The sequence below is a fragment of the Sus scrofa genome, chromosome 6 (genome assembly GCF_054392235.1).
Source record: "Sus scrofa isolate SSC_HxYL_T2T_F1_AM1 chromosome 6, Sscrofa_HxYL_maternal_Yorkshire_Landrace_v2.0, whole genome shotgun sequence".
NCBI lineage: Eukaryota > Metazoa > Chordata > Mammalia > Artiodactyla > Suidae > Sus > Sus scrofa.
The window spans coordinates 157,244,946-157,264,653 of record NC_139388.1 but is presented as its reverse complement, the minus strand read 5'-3'; the positions used below and the strand labels follow the sequence as shown (position 1 = coordinate 157,264,653).

Genomic DNA, 19,708 nt, shown 5'->3' with positions numbered 1-19,708 from the left:
CCCTCTCCGGAAATAGTTTTTTCCTCTTAGTGGTTTTCAGAACCCTGCCTCCACTAGACAGTGTGGCAAGCATCGGGTCACAGTTGTCTTTGTATCTTCAGCTTAATAAAATGGAATCAATCACAGAGATGGTAAAAGTTCAGCTATTGAGTAAGTGGGAGGAGATGCAAGGAAGGGAGTCTTCTTCCCTCCTGAGAGTCATGAAAACATGGAATCCAGGCAGTCTCAGCATCTGTGACCTTTCAATCTGACCACTCCATCCCTAGAATGCCATCCATCAGCGCACTCCCAAAATGATCTTCTCTAATTCAGAATATCCTTGAAAGGAAATATTTATAATTAGAAGTTCATGACAGTTGTGTAGGCTCCCAGGTCCTGGTAAATTAACAGACTAAAAAAAAAAAAAAAATAACTTTGTGAAACATCAGTACACTTACGTTTTCTAAGCACAGACAGTAGAGAAGTTTCAGACAATGCAAAGGACACATAAAACAAGGAACCCACTTCAAGATGCCATGAGAGAAAACTTAATCAAATGGCAGGTAGAAATACAAAATGGCTTTCCACTTTGTGCTTCCTTCATCCCCTCTGCTAATGTTATTAGCTTCTTGTAATTTCTTATCTTAAAAGACAGCTTTCCCCCCCTTAAACAAGCTTTAATTCTAACAGCGCAATTTATCTTGACACCCCCCTCCCCCCCAAAAAAAACAACAATAAAGGAAGCATCTGAAGCAAAAATCAGCAAAAGGAGAAGGTGACTAGACATCACAGTGAATTCAGCCATCGTTTGAAGGGGAGTGCTAGTGTAAAGAAAATAAGCCCCGCGAATCAATTACTCAAAACCTTTTTCCTCGGATGCTGTGAGGATTGCCACCTCTGTAAACCGTTGACTCCAGCGCTCCCACCATCACTTTCCCTGTCACGTTCCAGACAGACTCCTGTGTCTCGCAGACCAATCCATGTAAGTGGCCAGTTGAGAGCTATGATTACTCACTCTTCTGTAATGCGTGCCCACAAGATAAACCATCCCCACTGACCGCAGTGGTCTACCCTCAAGGTCAGTCCTTGCATGCATCTTTCTGGCTTAGCTGAAGCCTCTCCTGCTCTTTTTCACAAAGTTAACTTCATTTAGAGCCAGTTTGTATCCATCACCTATTGTGTGCTTTAAAGCCTGTGATTTTGTTTGTGATACAATGCATCTCCATTTTGTTTGATTTTGTGAGAGTCAACTTTTTGCGTTTTTTTAGTTTGGTTTGGCTTTCTCTGTCACCATAAATACCAGTTTTACATTTTTGCAAAGTAAAGTTGATTATCATGATTTTACTTTCTGGAGGTTTGGAAAGACTGATCTGTAATGGATGTTCAGAAATATGAAACCATCCCATTTCTTGGCGCATTCAATATTAATTTGCCTTTTTTCTTCTTTTTCTGGAATACAACTAATAATTCACATTCATTGAGAAAAAAATAAGAAAAATCTGTTATGCTGGAAGAAAACCATGAAAACAAAGAACTTACTACCCTAAAATAACCGCTAAATAATATTCTAGTTTCTATCCTTTTAGTCCTTTGTACATATTTTTAATGATTTTATGCTTTTTTAAATTTACAAAAATGGGTTCATACAATGCGTACTGTTTTGCAGCCTTTTCCCCCCAACCAAAAATATAAACATCTTTTTCATTTTTGTAGGCTGCATAATTTTCTGCCCCAGTGAATATACCACGACTAATTTCCCCAGTCCTCTAGTTTTTTTTTTTTTTTTTTTTTTTTTTTGTCTTTTTGTCTTTTGTTGTTGTTGTTTGTTGTTGTTGTTGTTGCTATCTCTTGGGCCGCTTCCGCGGCATATGGAGGTTCCCAGGCTAGGGGTTGAATCGGAGCTGTAGCCACCGGCCTACACCAGAGCCACAGCAACGCGGGATCCGAGCCGCGTCTGCGACCTACACCACAGCTCACGGCAACGCCGGATCGTTAACCCACTGAGCAAGGGCAGGGACCGAACCCGCGACCTCATGGTTCCTAGTCGGATTCGTTAACCACTGCGCCACGACGGGAACTCCAAGTCCTCTAGTTTTGAACATTTAGGGTATCTCTGGTTTTTCTGTTTGTTTGTTTTGTTTTTTGCTTTTTAGGGCCACGCCTGTGGCATATGGAAGTTCCCAGGCTGGAGGTCGAATCAGAGCTACAGCTGCCTGCCTACATTTTAGCCACAGCAATGCAGGATCCGAGTCACATCTGCGATCTACACCACTGCTCACGGCAATGCCAGATCCTTAACCCACTGAACGAGGCCAGGGATTGAACCCACATCCTCATGGATACTAGTCGGATCTGTTTCCACTGAGTCCTGACTGGAACTCCGGTCTCTGTTGTTTTAAAGAATGCTATAACTAACATCTCTGTAGCTCAGTTTTTTCCCACACCCTAAATTATTTCCACACAGTAAATTATGGAAGTAGAGTTGTTTGGTCAAAAAAATCTGCCCAGCTTTTAGGAGTTTGATACATATTAGCACTTATACCCCCTCCCAATAGTGTTTGAAAATTTAGGGCTCACACATCTTGTGTACAAGGAATCTTTTGCTGTGAATTTTAGTTTCATTTAGCTTTCATTCCCTAGTCTCTTAAAATCTTACTCATTTCACATATGGTCTTGATATTATCAACTTTTTTTTACTAGCCTTTTGCCCTTCTGCTTAAGCCTGTGTTTCAGGAGATAGGAAGTTCTGGTTTCTAATTAAATAGATTCAGGTTTCTGATTGGATTTTCTGAGTGTCCTGTCCCATATGTCACTGCCTCATAGAAAATCAATAGCAAAATCCTGGAATGGTAATTAATAGTTTCAAGAAGGATTAAGTTAAGAATGTCCTGTTGACCCTTATATTCCTTATACTTATCGCCACACCTGGTTAATAGTTCATTCTTGTCTTTTTGAGAGTTGCTCCTTCTCCAAAAATACAAAACAAAAAAGCAAAAATCAAACTCAGGTTCCGATTAATTGTATGTCTCCTTGTTTCAGTCCAATTTGCAGAACGGCACCATGGATATAAAAGTTAAAAGTTAGCTCAAAATTAGAATTCTGTTTTTAAGGAAAGTATTTCAATAAACACGATATTTGACTCTCCTCTCCCTGCTCTCAGGAACAGGGCCTCTGGGGCTTAATTTCCATAGTTGGTCGTTCAGGGAATCCTTGCAGCAAACCAATGGGTGTTAACAGTCCCCGCTGTACGCATGAGGACAGTGAAGCACGGAGAGATCATATAACCTTGCTTGGTACAGAGTCCATACTCCTTTTATTCCATCCTTCCATATGCTTTACATTCCACTAAATATATATAAAAAGCAGAGATTCCAATATGGCAACTCAGCTGTCTACAGGGTGGTACAGTACATAGAAAATAACAGCATCTGGAGCTCCTATAGTGGCTCAGCAGGTTAAAAACACAATGTTGTCTCTGTGACGATGTGGGTTCGATCCCCCTTGATTGGGTTAAGGATCTGTCATTGCCTCAAGCTGCAGCAGAGGTTGCAGATGTGGCTTGGACTCATTGTGGCTGTGGCTGTGGCTGTGGTGTAGGTGGCAGCTGCAGCTTCCATTTGACCCCTGGCCTCAGCTTCAACTGTAAAAAAGAAAAAAAAGAAAAGATCAGCATCATGCATTTGCCACCACTGCTTGGCTAAGTATGGATGGAATATAGAAATAAAAAGAAGAAATATATACTCTTTGGTTTGGAAATTTTCTAATTCCTTTGCCTGGAGAAGACTTCATACCATGCTTCCAGGAGTGTTTTGTTTTACCTATTTGTATTTAATTGTAACCTGTCCATTTACTTTTTATGGAGATAGATATAAAAAAAGCACTTTAACTGATTAAGAGCTTTAATTAAAAGATGCTTTTTATAGTATTATTAGCATGAAGATTTAGGCTAACCAACATTTTCCCAAATATCTCCCTCCTATAACTTATCACGAGCTTTTATAGAAGCAAAGGGTAGCCAAACATCTACGAAGTCTTTTCAAAATGTTTAGAATGGTTACAGAACTATATTTCTTAGATGAAGAGTTTATCTAAGTTTTTGACTTCATCTTGTTCAAGACAACATTTTTTGTCCATGCCCATGGCATGCAGAAGTTCCTGGGCCAGCGATTGAACCACTCCACGGCAATGACCAGAGCCATTGCAGTGACAATACCAGATCCTTAACTGCTACAGCACCAGGGAACTTCCTCAAGACAACATTTCATAGTGGCGCAAATCTGAAAAAATACATAGGATTATTTCATAGAAACAAATGCCTGTAAGTAATTAATTTGTCATTCTAAATTATCAATTATCCTTTTACTTTTCATAATAAATGTCCTTGTTGGAATAAATCAGAAATGAATAGGTTAGGGTTTATTTTCCCATTAATCTAGGATAATTCATGCATAGACGATCCATGCTCTATAAACTTAATATTCAACACAGTAAAAGAGATTACACAAACAAATTAGAGATGAGGGTAAGCTTGAGACTGACCTTTAGTTAAATCAGAAATTTTCTGTAATTGGGGAAAAAAATCCTGAAAAATGACTACACACACACACACACATATACCACTGGACAAAGTTTGATTCAGAGTCATGGAATGCATAGAGGTCTTACTGGAGTCCATGAAAGACTTTTAGTTCCAACATTGACACAAATGATCAAGAAGTATGCAGAAGAAAAATATCATTATTACAGTTTATCAAAGGTGTTTCATACTCTGTGATAAACCATAATTCAGACACCTGAGTGACATGTTTCTATTCATATGCATACCAAAGAAATTTGAACATTTAAAAATTTGGTCCCCGTTAAAAGTTATGTATAAAGAAAGTTCCTATACTGTTAGCATCATAATTTTATAAATGAAAAAACAGGGTAGGAGAGTTTCAGTGACTTACCAAAGCCAATGGCTAGAAATGGCTGGAGCCAGAATCCAAGTCCTAGCCTAGGATTTCAAAGCTGAGAATTGTTCACCTTGGTCACACATGGAAATGGACTCTCCATGATATTTTTATTTTATTTATTAATTTTATTGAAGTATAGTTGATTTGCAATGTTAATTCCTGCTATACAGCTAAGTGCTTCAGTTTATGTATATATAATTATAATGTATATGTTATATATGTATATACATACACACACACATTTTTAATATCCTTTTCCATTATGGTTTATCACAGAATATTGAATATAGTTCTCTGTTCTGTACAGTAAGACCTTGTCATTTATCCATTCTATATACACTGGTTTGCATCTGCTAACCCCAGACTCCCCATCCATCCATCCCCCACCCTCCATCCCCTTGGCGACCACAAGTCTGTTTTCTATGTCTGTGAATCTGTTTCTGTTTCGTGGATAGGTCGACTTGTGCCATATTTTAGATCCCAGATATAAGTGATAGCATATAGTAGTTGTCTTTCTCCTTCTTATTTCACTTGGTATGATAAGATGCAATGAGAGAAAATTTAATCAAATGGACTCTCCTGGAACTGAGTGTGTTGCCATTATTTTTTTAAAAATTCAGTGCCAGTGATAGACAACTAGAATTTGAACGTGCATTAAAATGTCACTGTGTTGGTAAAGGCCCCCACAGAAATTGCCCTCAAGTTAGGATAGTTTTAGAGGTTCAGTGGAAGTACAGTTTGGACTGGATTGTGGACCAGGGCCTAGAGAAAGCACAAGGAAGATGGTAGTGCACCGGGGTTCATGACAACTGGACCTTACGAGGCAGAGGAAGAGCACAGTCATTGGAACCCCTGAGCCCCGGAACAGAGAGCTGTGTGGAGGCTACTGAGTCAGCTGGCCTGCCAGTGACCCTGGAAGCAAAGAGTTGTCTTATTGACCCCATTCTCCTCCTTCTCTCTGATTTATTTTCAGGCCCCCTGTTGGCTGGAGCCAAAGTCAGAGGGCGGGGGATTCATTAGTGTGGTCCATGCATGTGGGCCTGACTTGGCCCAAAGAAGGGTGGGGGGTTGTTTAGGAGTGAATGCAGGCATCCTACACAGTCATCCAGACTAGGCTGTGCAGGTCTGTCTGTGGACCAGAGGCCAATCTGTGGCTGGTTTGTTATAGATTTGCAGTGAGAGCAGGGACTTGCATCAGAATGTAAATGTCTTACATTTTGTTCCTAGCAAGATGTTCTTAAAGAAAAGAATCCGCGTGTTTGTTTTCTTTCTGGAGCAACTCCTTAGGTCATTATGGATGGGCCCTTCGTGCAGCACGGACCTAGACTCCACAGCTCTGTGGGTGACACACAGGTTAACATGTTCAAAAGGGACCCCTTCTCCCTGACTTCATTTCCCCCGCCTTAATGTCATCTGAAGGCCAGAGAACTGTCTGTGCCTCTCCTGAGCTGGGCACTGTACTAAGGTATTGGAGGTGACATTTAATCCATGCAAGGTAGGTTATTCACTTTACCTTTACAGTTAGGAAGTTGAGGTGTAGGAAGTTTAAATAGCACATTCATCATCTAACAGGGAAAGAGTAGCAAAGCGGGCAATCAGATCCAGAGCTGACTCCAACGTCTCTCCTCTTCTTAGAGGCTGGCCCAGCCATGCTTAAAATGATCTGGCATGAATACCCGGGAAACAGTGCAGGGTTCGAAAGGGATTGCCTTGAGGGGAGACCCATGGCTGTGTTCTCTGGTGTTGGTAACAACAACCAAGTCATGGTTTCTGGGAATAGACACACCCCCAACTCCCCCAAAAATCAGATGGCACATTTTATGGATTCCATGTTACTTGGCTTTCGCAGGCCTTTCCCAGCACAGCCAGCCAGATCAGAAGGTGAAATCAGTTTGTTTCTAAGGGGCCCTTGTCTGTTTCTATTTCTTTCTAAAGCTGGGAGGTCTAGAAGGAAATGGGAGAAAGAATTCATGAGAGGGATACATTTCCTTAGAAATGTTATTAATTGGCTGTGCAAAACAAGAGAAGGAAATAAAATAGCTGCTCCTGACTAAGTAAAGGCATCTTCTTCCCTTATCTCATTAAAAATTAAAAGCACTCTTGGTTTAAGTAGAGCAAATTAGTAATTAAGTGCTATATAATCAACTTGTATAAACATAATATCGAAGGGGAGGCCAAATGAATCACTCTACTGACGTGTTTTTACCCCCATTAGTGCACCTTTTACTTGGGTCCTTCCTGTGATGTCAGGATGCATTTTCTCCTCTCCTCCGCTGCTGGAGGTAGAGTGGGCTATGTTAACTGGCCTGACAGATGACCGTGGGCTAGATCTGGAAAAGGCATGTGTCTGGCCTTGATTCCTCTAGGCGATGAGGCTCCCTATTTAATGTTTTTCGAGTCGAGGCTCATCACCAGGTAGCTTCCCTGTAACAGGGACCACCCTAAATGGTAGCAGGGCAAAGGAGAATTAAAGACATCTTGGAGCCTTTGGAGTTCTAGCCAGGTGGAGAGGAAGAGGACACAGACAGATACAGTTATGAAAAAGTCAGTATTGGAGTTCCCTTGTGGCTCAGTGGTAGTGAACCCAACTAGTATCCATGAGGATGCGGCGTCCATCACTAGGCCTGATCAGTGGGTAAAGGATCCAGCATTGCCTCAAGCTGTGGTGTAGGTCACAGATGCAGCTCGGACCTAGCATTGCTATGGCTGTGGCCTAGGCTGGCAGCTGTAGCTCCAATTCAACCCCTAGCCTGGGAACCTCCATATGTGGCAGGTGCAGCCCTAAAAAGAAAAGGAAAAAGAGAAGAAAAAGTTAGCACTAGGTGTAATGGCAAATACCGAAGGGCCTTGGCTTGGGCTCACATCTTAGTTCTGCCATTTGCCTAAGTTACTTACTTTCTCTGTGCTTCAGAGCCCTCGTCTGTAAAAGATAAATGATATCGAGTTCCCTTCATGGCTCAGTGGTTAACGAACCCAACTAGGACCCATGAGGATGCAGGTTCAATCCCCCACTTCACTCAGTGGGTTAAGGACCTGGCGCATGAAGATGCAGGTTCAATCCCCCACTTCACTCAGTGGGTTAAGGACCTGGCGTTGCCATGAGCTATGGTGTAGGTCACAGATGTGGCTTAGTTCCTGCATTGCTGTGGCTACGGTGTAGGCTGGCAGCTGTGGCTGTGATTCAGCCCCTAGCTTGGGAACTTCCATATGCCGCAGGTGCAGCCCTAAATAGCAAAAAAAAAAAAAAAAAAGATAAGTGATATCTGCATCATAGATATATTAGCTCATAATTTCTTTTGTAAGAACTAAACACATTAGTACATGTAAAGTAGAATAGTGTTTATTTAATGTTGGCTGTTGTTTGTTTAACCACTGTTGTGGTACAACAGATAAGGGAGCACCAAGGAAGGAGCATCATCCGTTGTCTTGAGGGCTAGGAACATCCTTCTGAGAAGGCAACACTTGAACTGGTCCAGAGAGGATCAGGTAGTGATAGAGGTGGAACCCCGGTTTGGGGGGCATGTGACCCCAGGCCTGCTCATCATCTTTGCAGTGGAGAACCTTCTCTGAAAGCAGAGAAAGGGGCATGGGCCTCAAGCCTGCACAAATCTCTCTCCATGTGCTCAGCACAATAAATATCAGTAATAACTGCTTGAGCTCAGTGGTGTTATGGCAGCTGCCTCCAAGTATGGGGGCGTGGAAGAGGGTGAGGGAGCTGAATCTGATGTGGGCAGAATCAGAGGAAATCAAGGGAGGCAGAAGAAAGCAGCCTTCTAAATCACCTTGCTACACTCAAGAGGATGCATCTCCTTGGCTTGCTAGCTCTGAAAAAGGACCTGGCGGCGCAAGGTATTTAATTTCTCTGAGCCTCAGTTCTATATTAACTGACCCCACTGTGTCCCTGCAAATATTCTGTGATTAAAAGCACACTTAGCCCAATGCCTGGCACACAGAAAAGGATTCCTGTACTTAATCCTTAGCAAAAGACCGGTGAAGTAGACGGTATCATGGTCCCACTTATAAAGCAGGAAATTGAGGCATCAGAATGCTGATAAGCTGGGCTAAGATCACACGGATGGTTAGTTCAGGGAGGGTGGCTTCAATTTAGCTGGTCTGACTCTAGGCCCATCTGCTGCTTCTCCCCTGCTGCCCACTGCCTCTTAGAGCACCAAGAGCTAGACTCTATGTTATATGCTAAAAATAAGGCAGATGTCACTTGATTATGTCCAGACCCCTCACTTGCTAGTGAGGAAGAGGTCCTTTCTCCTGATTGAGGGAATGATAGAACTGAGCCTACAGCCATGGTAGCCCTTTACCAGGTGGGGCCAGAGTCACTCACCAGGAATGTCAGCCCGCAGATGCAGTGGAAAAGCAGCTGCTTATACCGATCTTGGCAGTTTTCTTTGGGGAAGAAAATGATTTGTTTAGGAGTTTATCACTCATATTCCTCTTCCATAAAGGATTTGAGGAACCTTCTAATAGATGACTAAGCAGAATAAAGCTAAGTGAAATAAAACTCACAAGTTAAGCCCTGTAGAGAGTGAAGATACCTCTAGTCCTTAGACTAGAGGGTCCCCAAATATAGATGCCCTCAGGTGCCAGGTTGGTCCATAGAAACAAGCAGAGGGCAAGATGATTTCATCCTCTTCCAGACTGGAAGATGCACACCCTGCCTAAGGATGTTGAAATTCAGATTGTTTTAACCCTGCATTGGTGAGTGCCAGACCAAGAAGATTTCTGGGACAGCTTTGGCCTGTGGGTCTCTGACCCATAAATAAGGGGATTACTTTGAGCTTCCAGGCAGCCAACATAAAACTGGGAAATAGGTCAAGTCATATAGTATGCACAGAGTCAAAAGAGACCACATTTTCCCTGGTACCAAATTCTAAAATTGCCAGTCTTTTAAAAACAAACCTAGAAATCCTTCCATGGAACTTTGCAGAAGCAGCTGAAGAATACACTTCCTTGCTGAGTCCAGAGTAAGACATTGCAACTCGACTTCAGATTAAGAATTGCCTGGGTTTGTAACTTTCTGGAGCTGCTGCTTGGCCCCCAGAGGTAGAATTGAAAGTATCCAGCATGGGAGATGGATGGCATGTCCCTTACCACGCTTCTCTGAATGTTCCTTCCGCCGGCCAGCTTCACAAACAAAGCTGTGTCACTGACCTAGGAGTGTCTTAGAGGACCTCAGTACTAAAGCTTTTACCAGCCTGGCATCAGGGAAGTGCTAAAATGAAGCACCCATCAATCGAGAAGGGCAACAGATGTTGAAGCATATCAAATGTCAGTAAACAGCAGGCCTGCAGAGGCCACTGAACTTGGCATCCTCATAGCAAAAATACGCTGTTGCCTTCAAGAGGGAACGCCATGGACTATCACAAAATGCATTAAGTGATGTAGTTTGTTCTTGGTCTCTACTTTTTAAGGGCAAATTTAATGTTCACAGAGTGTTCTAGGCTTTCAGCCCTGGAAATGTAGGTCTTCAAGATATCCTCCCAGTAATTATGACAAATTTCATCTTCAGCTTATCTAGGACCCTCCCTTTTACTGCGAGCTGTATGATTCATATTATAAGTAATAAATAGGACTCAGATGTCACATAAATCTGGGTTCCAATCCTGAGTTCAGATGCTATAACTGTACATTAGTTCAATCCTTTTGACCTAAGCTGGTTTTCTCACTGTAAAAATGAGGCTATGAAGAGTGCGTGCCTCATGAGATTGTTGTGAAGATTAAATGAGATAATATATAGAAAGCATTTAGAACAGTGACTGGTATGATTAAACCTTCAGTGAGAGTTATACAAAATTAGAATGATATTTATGATGATACCTACCATTAGCAGCTGGCCATAAATCACACATTGTACTAGCACCTTGTATATGTTACTGAAAGATGGCTGGGCCACTCATTTGCCTGCTTGCTCTCCGATGGCTTGTTCACCCCTGTCCTGCTGTGTACTGCATTTCCCAGGCTCCCTTGCAGCTGGCCACTGAGTAAGTTTGGCCAATGGGAAATACTGATGGAAGATTGACATGCGGGAAGCAGGGAGAAGTCAGGTTGTTTCTTTCACTATAGCAGCTGCCCCATTCTGACCGCTCAGCCCTTCTTTGGTTTCACCTCCAGCCTGGCATCACCAGCCCCTGGCTCTGGTCCCTCCAATGCCTCCCATCATCTCTTGATCCCTAAGAGGAGTAGCAGCTTTTGGCCTTTGCTGATCTCTTCAGTTCCTTCAACATCATCTGCCCGGCTTTAGTTTCTTCTGTCTTCTATGAACAAATTTCCTGCACTCAGTTCTTGTTGAACGACCTAGAGTGGCTTCTCATCTCCTGACTGGATTCTGAGTAATAGAGTTGCTTTTAAATATTAAAAGAGAAGTCAATCCTTATGGTGAATCCATTCCCCCCTCCCATTGGAATGAGCTAGGCCAATGGGAGAAAGGGTGGCTGGTTACCATGGAGAGCAGTCCACTTTGACTAAGTGGCATGCAAAGGACGAAAATTGACCTAAGCAACTTTAGCGAATGCCCAGATCTGAGTAACCCCGCTCTGAGTTAGGCATTGGAGCCTGTAGCCATACGTAACTTACCACTTTCCGGAGGAGATCTGACTGGATTACAAGTCAGAGCTGGGCACAGTTCAAGGTAGTGTCTAGTCAAAAGGAATAGAAACTCCTCTTTCTTGAACCAGCACTCTGGACCATTCACCATACTATATATGTGATTATTCTCATCATGCAAGTGAGGATTTAGAGACTCAGAAAGGGCAAACAGTTTCCCTAAAGTCACACAGCTATTAAGTAATGGCATGAGGAATTGAAGTCTGTATGTCTCAGAGTTTATGTTTCTTGAAACATATCTCTTCCTCAAGGTTTCCAAATTTTCTTCCTGTTTCAAAGCAAATTACAAGAAAGCTGCATGTGTAACTCATATTGCTCTGGTCGCTTAGAAATTTCCTTGCAGAACCAACATTTAAAGTTTCTCATGTAGTTCTCATAATAAGTTTATGTTCGAAGTTTGTTATTTTCATTTTTACAAATGAGAAAACAGACTCAGAAAATTAAAAGAACGTACCCAAGGTCAGACTGGCTGTTAATATTCAAGCTGAATATTTGAATACAGGTTTTTCTGTCTGGTACAGAAAAATACACTGTTTTCTGTCTGGTACAGAAAATACACTGTTTCTACTGGTGACATCAAAGGATTGGATTTTAGGAGAGAGGGCCTAATGTTTTACAGGTTTAAAAAAAGAACAAGAGGAAAAACAAGGGCAGGTTCCCCACCTTCAAGGAGCTGACAGTCAGGCTAGAAGAATAAAAATGAAGCAACCTGAAACCAGAGAGTACCATTACATAAGCTGCTCCCTGGTAACAGCTACAAGCAAGAAAGAGAAGTGTGGTTTTGTATAAGACGGAGGGCTTGAAATGGAAATGCTAACTTAGGGAGAGCAGAGAAGCAGCAGGAAGTGGACTTTTCAGATAGTTGGTAATGAAAGCCGAAGAATAACACAGGCAAAAAAGATATCCACTCAAGTCCTAGGAAGGATCCCAACTGGGGAGTAACAATAGAAAGCTTAGTATGTAAGGGCCACACTTGATGGGGAGTAGGGATTGTCAGCTAGAAACAGATTGCTATAAACTGGATCAGGAGTCCTGGGAGCATCCTTTGCCCAACATCCCCTGACTCTTATCTATCTTTTTTTTTTTTTTTTATGTAATAAGCTAATAGTCTCATTTTTAAAAAATGAACAACATTAAGTGCTTCTTAAATGATAACACTGCTTCCTGCTGAAGAAAAAAAGCCTGTAAATTATTTCAAGCCTGGGAGTAACAGCAAAGATTTATTATGTATCTCCAACAGTTTTGAAGACTCCCTGAAATTGAAAGGGAACACTTTAAATGCCCCTAGGAAGTTATCCTGTTTCACCAGAGTGCCTTTGTGTAGAGTGTTACATGTTTGGGGACATGGGGACTGACAAGGCACCTTCTGAGACAAGGCCGCTGAGATGGGAAGCCAGCAACTGCTTCACCCCACCTCACAATTGACCTCCCTTCCCCTCCCCCTCCCCCTCAGCTGACACTTTGGCCAGAGGAGCCTGGGTGTTGGATGGAGTTGATCAGACTGAAACTCCTACCAAGTTGGCCATGTCACTTTCAGCTGTCGGCATCTCTGATGAGGAGGGATCCGGACAGGCCAGGCTGGTTCAGATAACTGGATGACAGCAGTTGTTTTCACCCTAGGAAGCGGACTAACGGCTACAGACAGAAATCGATGGAGGAGAAAATTACAGACAATCCTAAAGCGGAGATTCGAGCAAGTGCTTAGACGATGAGGAAGCCGCTAGCTTTAGTGAATCTGGCATATTGTGGTGTGGTGGGGACTGGGACCCTTCTCTTCAAGGGGCTCCTGAAACGATAACAGAGGGTAGTCAGGAAGTGTCAGCAGTCATTGTGTGTATGACTATGGATTAACTCACTTAATCCTCACAAAAATCCCATGAGGTCCTGATCTGTCTTGTGCTTTGCAGATAAGGAGGCCTTTACAGATAAGGAGGCCAAATCACAAAGAGGTTAAGTACTTTCCCAAGGTTAGCTAGCTAGTAAGATACACTCCTGCCATGTTTTGAGCCTGTGGACTGCTCACTGGAATAATACTGGAACCCATCTGTAAAGCTGCCTTGGGATACTCCTCACAGTGGGCCCACGTCTACACGCACCCCCTCACCACTGCTTCTCTGCAGTGCTGCCCTAGGGTGTTTCAGTGTCGGCTTACCCCACCTGGGGGTGAGCTTCCGGGAAGGATCCCAGTCTCCCTTATCCGTAACTGGTAGCAGGTATGGCATGAGCAGGTGTTGTATTACCATGGAGGTGAAGTTGGCAGAGATTGCATATTCCCCCTGAGCTGCCTGAGAAGGCTGGTTACCCAAAAAGCCAGCCACTGAAAGGAACGGTGCTGCACTGGAGGAATGTGGATTGGAAGCCCTTAGCCGGTAAAATCCAAGCTAACCCCACTTAGCTCTTAGCCCTGTCTCTGCAAACAGCTTTCCGTGTTCATACCGGCCCCACCCCAGACTGTTCCTTGTGAGTCTCAGTTACTCTTTTTTCAAGGATACATACCCCAGCTTCACTTGTTGGTTCAGTGACTGAACAACTCGATGTATAACCCAGGACAAGAGGTCAACCTCTTTGGCCCTCAGTTTCCTCATCTTTACACTGAAAGAATCAGGTTCTGGTTTTCACAGAATGTAAAGTTGTGGACCATTTGTAAGGCCAGTGTATCAAACAGATAGAAGCTGAGCCGTGTCTCCTCTTTGCTGTGTCACTCCCTCCCTTTCCCCACCACATGGCAGCCTTGGAGGGTCTCATTTGAACTTAAGAAGCACTGGACTCCGGTTTCAAAGGCAATAACCCAAAATTATTAATTAACTCTAATAATAATACAATCACACAGTATTTCAAAATGGAACCCGTTGGGAAAGGTGGGTTCAGGGACTCTCAGTGAGACCCCTGTGTCCACTTGACTGTTGGATGCTGTGGGCTCCTGGGGGGTGGTGTCAGCTTGGCTTGACTGTGTACAGTGGGCTAGGGAAGCTAAAGCCTCAGCCCTGTCCTCCTTGGCTGGAAACAGACCGCGTGTCCTGGCACTGGTGAATTAGAAATTCTATCCAGCGACTCTTAGAGATTAATTTTCCGTCTGGGGATCTGACCTCTTGCTTCAGCAGCCGAGGGGATCAGACCATTCTGGGAGGAGTCAGCGAGCTAGCCCTCTGAAAGGCCTTCCTTTTCTTTCTCTTTTTCTTTCTTTTTTCAACTGTACGTTTCAAAGGGAATTTCTGATTACGTTGGGGGCTTAACACCACCAGTCTGAATCCCTCTTGGCATTTTCGAGCTTTGGAATATCCATACCACCCCCCACAACGGGGCTTTGTGCTAGAAGATTACTGAAGCTTTAACTCTATTTATGTCTTTGGATTTATTTAAAAAACAAAAAAAAAAAAAAAAAAAAAAACTTTGGGAGTGAGGGACGAATGCCCCATTTCTTTTTATTTATTCATTTATTTATTTATTTATTTATTTAGTCCGTTTTCACAGATCTCTTAATGCTTCAAGGGTAAGAATCTTTCTTGGGTTATTTCCATACCTTTAGTGCCTAACGCAGAGATTGGCGTGGACCACTTGGTAAATATTTGTACATCATTCAACACATATTCCCCTAGATACAGTGATGTGTGAAATAACCATTGTACCAATCTTCAGCACATTCACAGTTGAGTGTAAGAGATAGCTTAAAAAATAAATACAGGGAGTTCCCATTGTGGCGCAGCGGAAACGAATACAACTAGGAACCACGAGGTTGTGGGTTCGATCCCTGGCCTCGCTCAGTGGGTTAAGGATCTGGCATTGCTGTGAGCTGTGGTGTAGGTCGCAGACGCGGCTCAGGTCTGGCGTGCTGTGGCTGTGGTGTAGGCCAGCAGCTACAGCGCCGATTAGACCCCCTAGCCTGGGAACCTCCATATGCCATGGGAAGCGACCCTAAAAAGATAAAAGACAAAAATAAATAAATAAATAAATACATTCAAATACATACATACTATCTCTTGGGTAAAGAAAAAAGAACAGTTTCAATGGAAGAACCACTCAGAGTGATTGATGAATGAATGAAAGTAAAACAGCTTCAACTACCAATCCAAAATCTCTATCTCATCTCATCTCTTCATAAATAATTATGATCACTATTATTTTAATTGTTACAGCTGCTACCATTTCTTGAGTATCATGATCAGAGAGCTAAGTGTCAGAGGTGAATCCAGGTTTGTCTGATAGAGCTTCTGCATTGAGCAGAAGGGAAGAAATTCCAAAGATATCACCAGGGATCCAACAGGGTTTCCTGTTTGAGGAACACTACATCCTGCCTTGTTGCAAAAGATCAATTATATTGGAAGAGAAGAAAAAATCTTTGCTGGAGAGCGAGAAGGAAGAGGAGGAAGATAGTATTTTTGAAATGACTGTCTTATCAGCCTAGCAGTAATAAACCATCACCATGGGAACAGAAACTCTAATTAATGACAGATGTTGAGTCACTTTAAAAACCGCACCGACTGAATGCCGAGCTGGTGCCGTAACCCTCTCTCCCCTGCTGCAGCTGGGCTCAGCATGCTCTGGTCTTGTTGGAGAGACCCATTTTTCATGGGTGGAGCAAACTCTGGACTTGGCATCCGAAGACTTGCATCCACCCCAGCCCCCATCTGCCCTTTCTGGGCTCTTTTGCCTTGAACACTAAGCTTACCAAAAGTGCAAGGTGACTATCCTTAATTTTGTCATTATTATTATTACTAGCGATAGTAGTAGCTTTTTGAGCTTCAGTTTCAAGATCCATAAAAATGATAAGCAACATCGTTTCATCAGTTACTACAAGAAGTACCCTTAGAGCAGTGCCTGGCACAGTGTGCCATAATATTCAACCATGGGGACACTGATGCTGGGAAAGAAGAGGAAGGGTGAGGAGGAAGAAGAGCAATCGCAGTGATGTACATCTGTAGAATCCTGAAAGCTCTGAGGTGTGATACAAATGAGGGCATTCTACTCATTGTCAAAATATTTTTTGGTCAGTTTCTGAGCTGGTAGCTCATGCCTATGTTTAGTTTTCTCAAAGGTTCTATTGTCTATGTTGCCTTTTTGTCCAGCCCAGTATGTATGTCTGTCCTGATCCCAACTGTGGGGAAGGACCACTGAGGCAAAGAATTTACAGAAACCATGAGAAAAATTTACTTAGAGCCTAAGTTCTCTGTAAGATAGGATTTTCAAAAGAATGCTCTTGAGTATATTAAAAGGTGTTCCTAGAAAGAATTCATTTGTTAAATGCTACATTCAAGTTAACTAGGTATCTTTGTAGCAAGATGTTGCATAAAGCTTTAATATATAAACATGATGGTGAACTTCCTGGGTGGGGAGGCATATGAATATAGTTATTCCTAAATTTACTTGGCCAAAGAATTAGTTTTCCATGGAGCATCTTACTTTGCTAAAGCACCAGACATTGGGAGATGTTACTGTAAGCCCATGATCAAGACCATCAAGTGTACAAGTAATAACCACATAACAGGTTTGAAAACTCCCACCAATCTGCCATCAATTTATGTGTCCATTTAACAAATTAAAAGAGCACCCATTCTGTATTTGGCAGTGACTACCTACCTGCTAGATGGTGAAGAAGCAACAACAAGATCCATGTATTTCCCACCCTTACCCTCTCAGAACTCCTGTGAGCCTACTGGATGGCGAGAAGTTGCCTGGCAATTTCAATGCAGTATGACAAGTGAACAGATGGAAAGCACACTATTCCAGGGTACCCAGGGCAGGGGGTTCTTATCCAACTTGGTGGGTGAATAAACGATTCCCAGGAAGAGTGACTTCTTACTTGAGATCTGGAGGAACAGTAAGAGCTGTGTGATTGTCTGTACACTTTCCCAAATGTTGTCACATTGCACCCTCATGGCAACCCCTCTGGGTCAGACACAAGAAGACTGGTAAGAAGAAAGTCGTGACTGCCACTTAGTGAGCTCCTACCACAGGTCAGGGGCTGTGTGTGGCATCTTCTAAACTTACTCCATTTAATCTTTACAACAGTGAATGGTAGCCTCAGGTTACAGATGAGAACTTAAGGCTCCAGTTAAGGTTGTACAAAGCTGCACATGTGATTCCTACAAAAGCGGGACCTGAACTCAGAACCGCGTGATCCCAGAATGATATAGTGCCATTTGCAGCAACATGGATGCAACTAGAGATTCTCATACTAAGTGAAGTAAGTCAGGAAGAGAAAGACAAATACCATATGATATCACTTATGTGTGGAATCTAAAATGGTACAAATGAACCTATTTACAAAACAGAAACAGACTTACAGACATGGAGAACAGACTTGTGGTTGCCAAGGAGGAGGGGGGTGGGATAGACTGGGAGTTTGGAGTTCATAGACACAAACTATTATATTTAGAATAGATAAGCAGTGGGGTCTTATCCATGGTAGCACAGGAAACGATATCCAAGCTCTTGTGATAAAACATGGTGGAAGATAATTATGAGAAAAAGAATATACATGTATGTATGACTGGGTCACTTTGTTGTACAGCAGAAATTGACACATTGTAAATCAACTATACTTTAATTAAAAAAATTTATAAATAAACACATGGAGTTCCATGGTGGCTCAGCAGAAATGAATCTGACTAGTATTCCATGAGGATGTACGTTCGATCCCTGGCCTCGCTCAATGGGTTAAGGATCTGGTGTTGCTGTGAGCTGTGGTATAGGTCATAGATGCGACTCAGATCTGGCGTTGCTGTGGCTATGCATGGGCCAGCAGCTACGGCTCCAATTTGACTCCTAGCCTGGAAACCTCCATGTGCTGTGAGTGTGGCCCTAAAATAAATAAATAAATAAAAGACAAAAAATTTTTTTAAAAATTTAAAAAGAAGCACATTATTCCAAAGCTATTTCCCATTGTACTCTTGTCCACCAGTACTGAGTCTGGCCAGTGGCTAGTCCATTAGAGTTTTCACCAGAATGAGAAATGTAGAAAAGTATGCAGCATCATAAATGTATTCTTCTTAAATGATTTATGATACCCTGAAAAGTACCCTGGTCCCAATTGTTTGGTATAGAAAGTTCTATGCTTTTTTTTTTTTTAAATATTATCTTGTATGAAAATAACTTTTTTTTATTCTGAGTTCTTACTTGGCAAAATAAGAACTTACTAACCATATGTTGTTCTCCAAAGTAATTTTGGAAAGCATTAGTGTATGTGAAATTTTAAAATTTTGGAAATATTCTGTATGAAATATACTCATTCTAAAGAGAGGAATATGAACCAGCACATTGCTTTGGGTCTGTTAGTTCAGACCTGGATGAGTTACTAAACTCCATGGACTCCAGGGTCCAGCAGCCATAAATGGAGACAAAGTAGGATGACGTGACATCTCCCCAAATGCACACGTACAGCACCAGTGGCACTCAGGATGATTTTAGCAGGCATGTGGACACTCTTTATTTTATTTTTTTACTTTTTATTAAAGTATAGTTGATTTACAATGTTGTGCCAATATCTGCTGTGCAGCAAAGTGACCCAGTCATGCATGTGTGTGTGTATATATATATTATTATTCCCTTTCTTATATTACCTTCCATCATGTTCTGTCCCAAGAGACTGGATATGGTTCCCTGTTCTATACGGTAGGACCTTGTTTACCCATTCTAAATGTAATAGTTTGGATCTACTAACCCCAGACTCCCCATCCATCCCACTCCCTCCCGCCTCCCCCTTGGCAACCACAAGTCTGTTCTCTATGTCTGTGAGTCTGTTTCTGTTTTATAGATAGGTTCACCTTTGTACCATATTTTAGATCCCATATTTTAATGTACATTAGAAAAAAAAGATAACCAGGACCACACCTATGTTTTCATAGACATTTTTACGTGGAACAAGGCAATTTGGAAAAAGAGAAAAAAGTTTATTTGGAATTTAGAAAAAAATATTGCATATGTAGTAAATACTACAGGTGGTACGTAGATATGGAAACAATTATGAAGATGGAATGTGAGTAACTAAAATTTGTGAAATAATAAGATAACAAATGTAAAAGCATCTCATGCTTAGTAAGCCCAAGTAAATGTTTCTGTTCTGATTCACCTGGCTACCAAGTGGTAGAGCCCAGGACTAAACCTCATACTGTGAGACTCCCAGTCCAGTGTTTCTTCCAGGGCACTTTAACTCCACTGCT

The 19,708-nt window shown here is 42.2% G+C and overlaps 1 protein-coding gene and 1 long non-coding RNA gene across 43 annotated transcripts in view; one reads left to right on the top strand and one right to left on the bottom strand.

Annotated features, from left to right (window-relative positions):
• The window catches only part of FGGY (FGGY carbohydrate kinase domain containing), a 459,774-nt gene that overhangs the window by 370,007 nt on the left and 70,059 nt on the right, over positions 1–19,708 (top strand). For 2 of the 42 annotated variants that reach the window (XM_021097808.2, XM_084964935.1), the window contains one exon: positions 17,116–18,130. The exons of 37 other annotated variants lie outside the window; for them this stretch is intronic. In XM_021097808.2, coding sequence (XP_020953467.1) covers positions 17,116–17,118 — 3 coding nt within the window. In that variant the 3' untranslated portion in view covers positions 17,119–18,130. Of the gene's footprint in view, positions 1–719; positions 3,644–17,115; positions 18,131–19,708 lie in introns of those variants that run through there. 3 more of the 42 variants (XM_084964944.1, XM_084964934.1, XM_021097806.2) reach the window with 2 other exon arrangements.
• Positions 8,367–9,988, bottom strand: LOC146402930 (uncharacterized). Its single transcript, XR_014808149.1, has 3 exons — positions 9,849–9,988; positions 9,274–9,335; positions 8,367–8,500 (listed from the first exon to the last, which is right to left on the bottom strand). It is a non-coding gene; the product is annotated as an uncharacterized LOC146402930 (long non-coding RNA).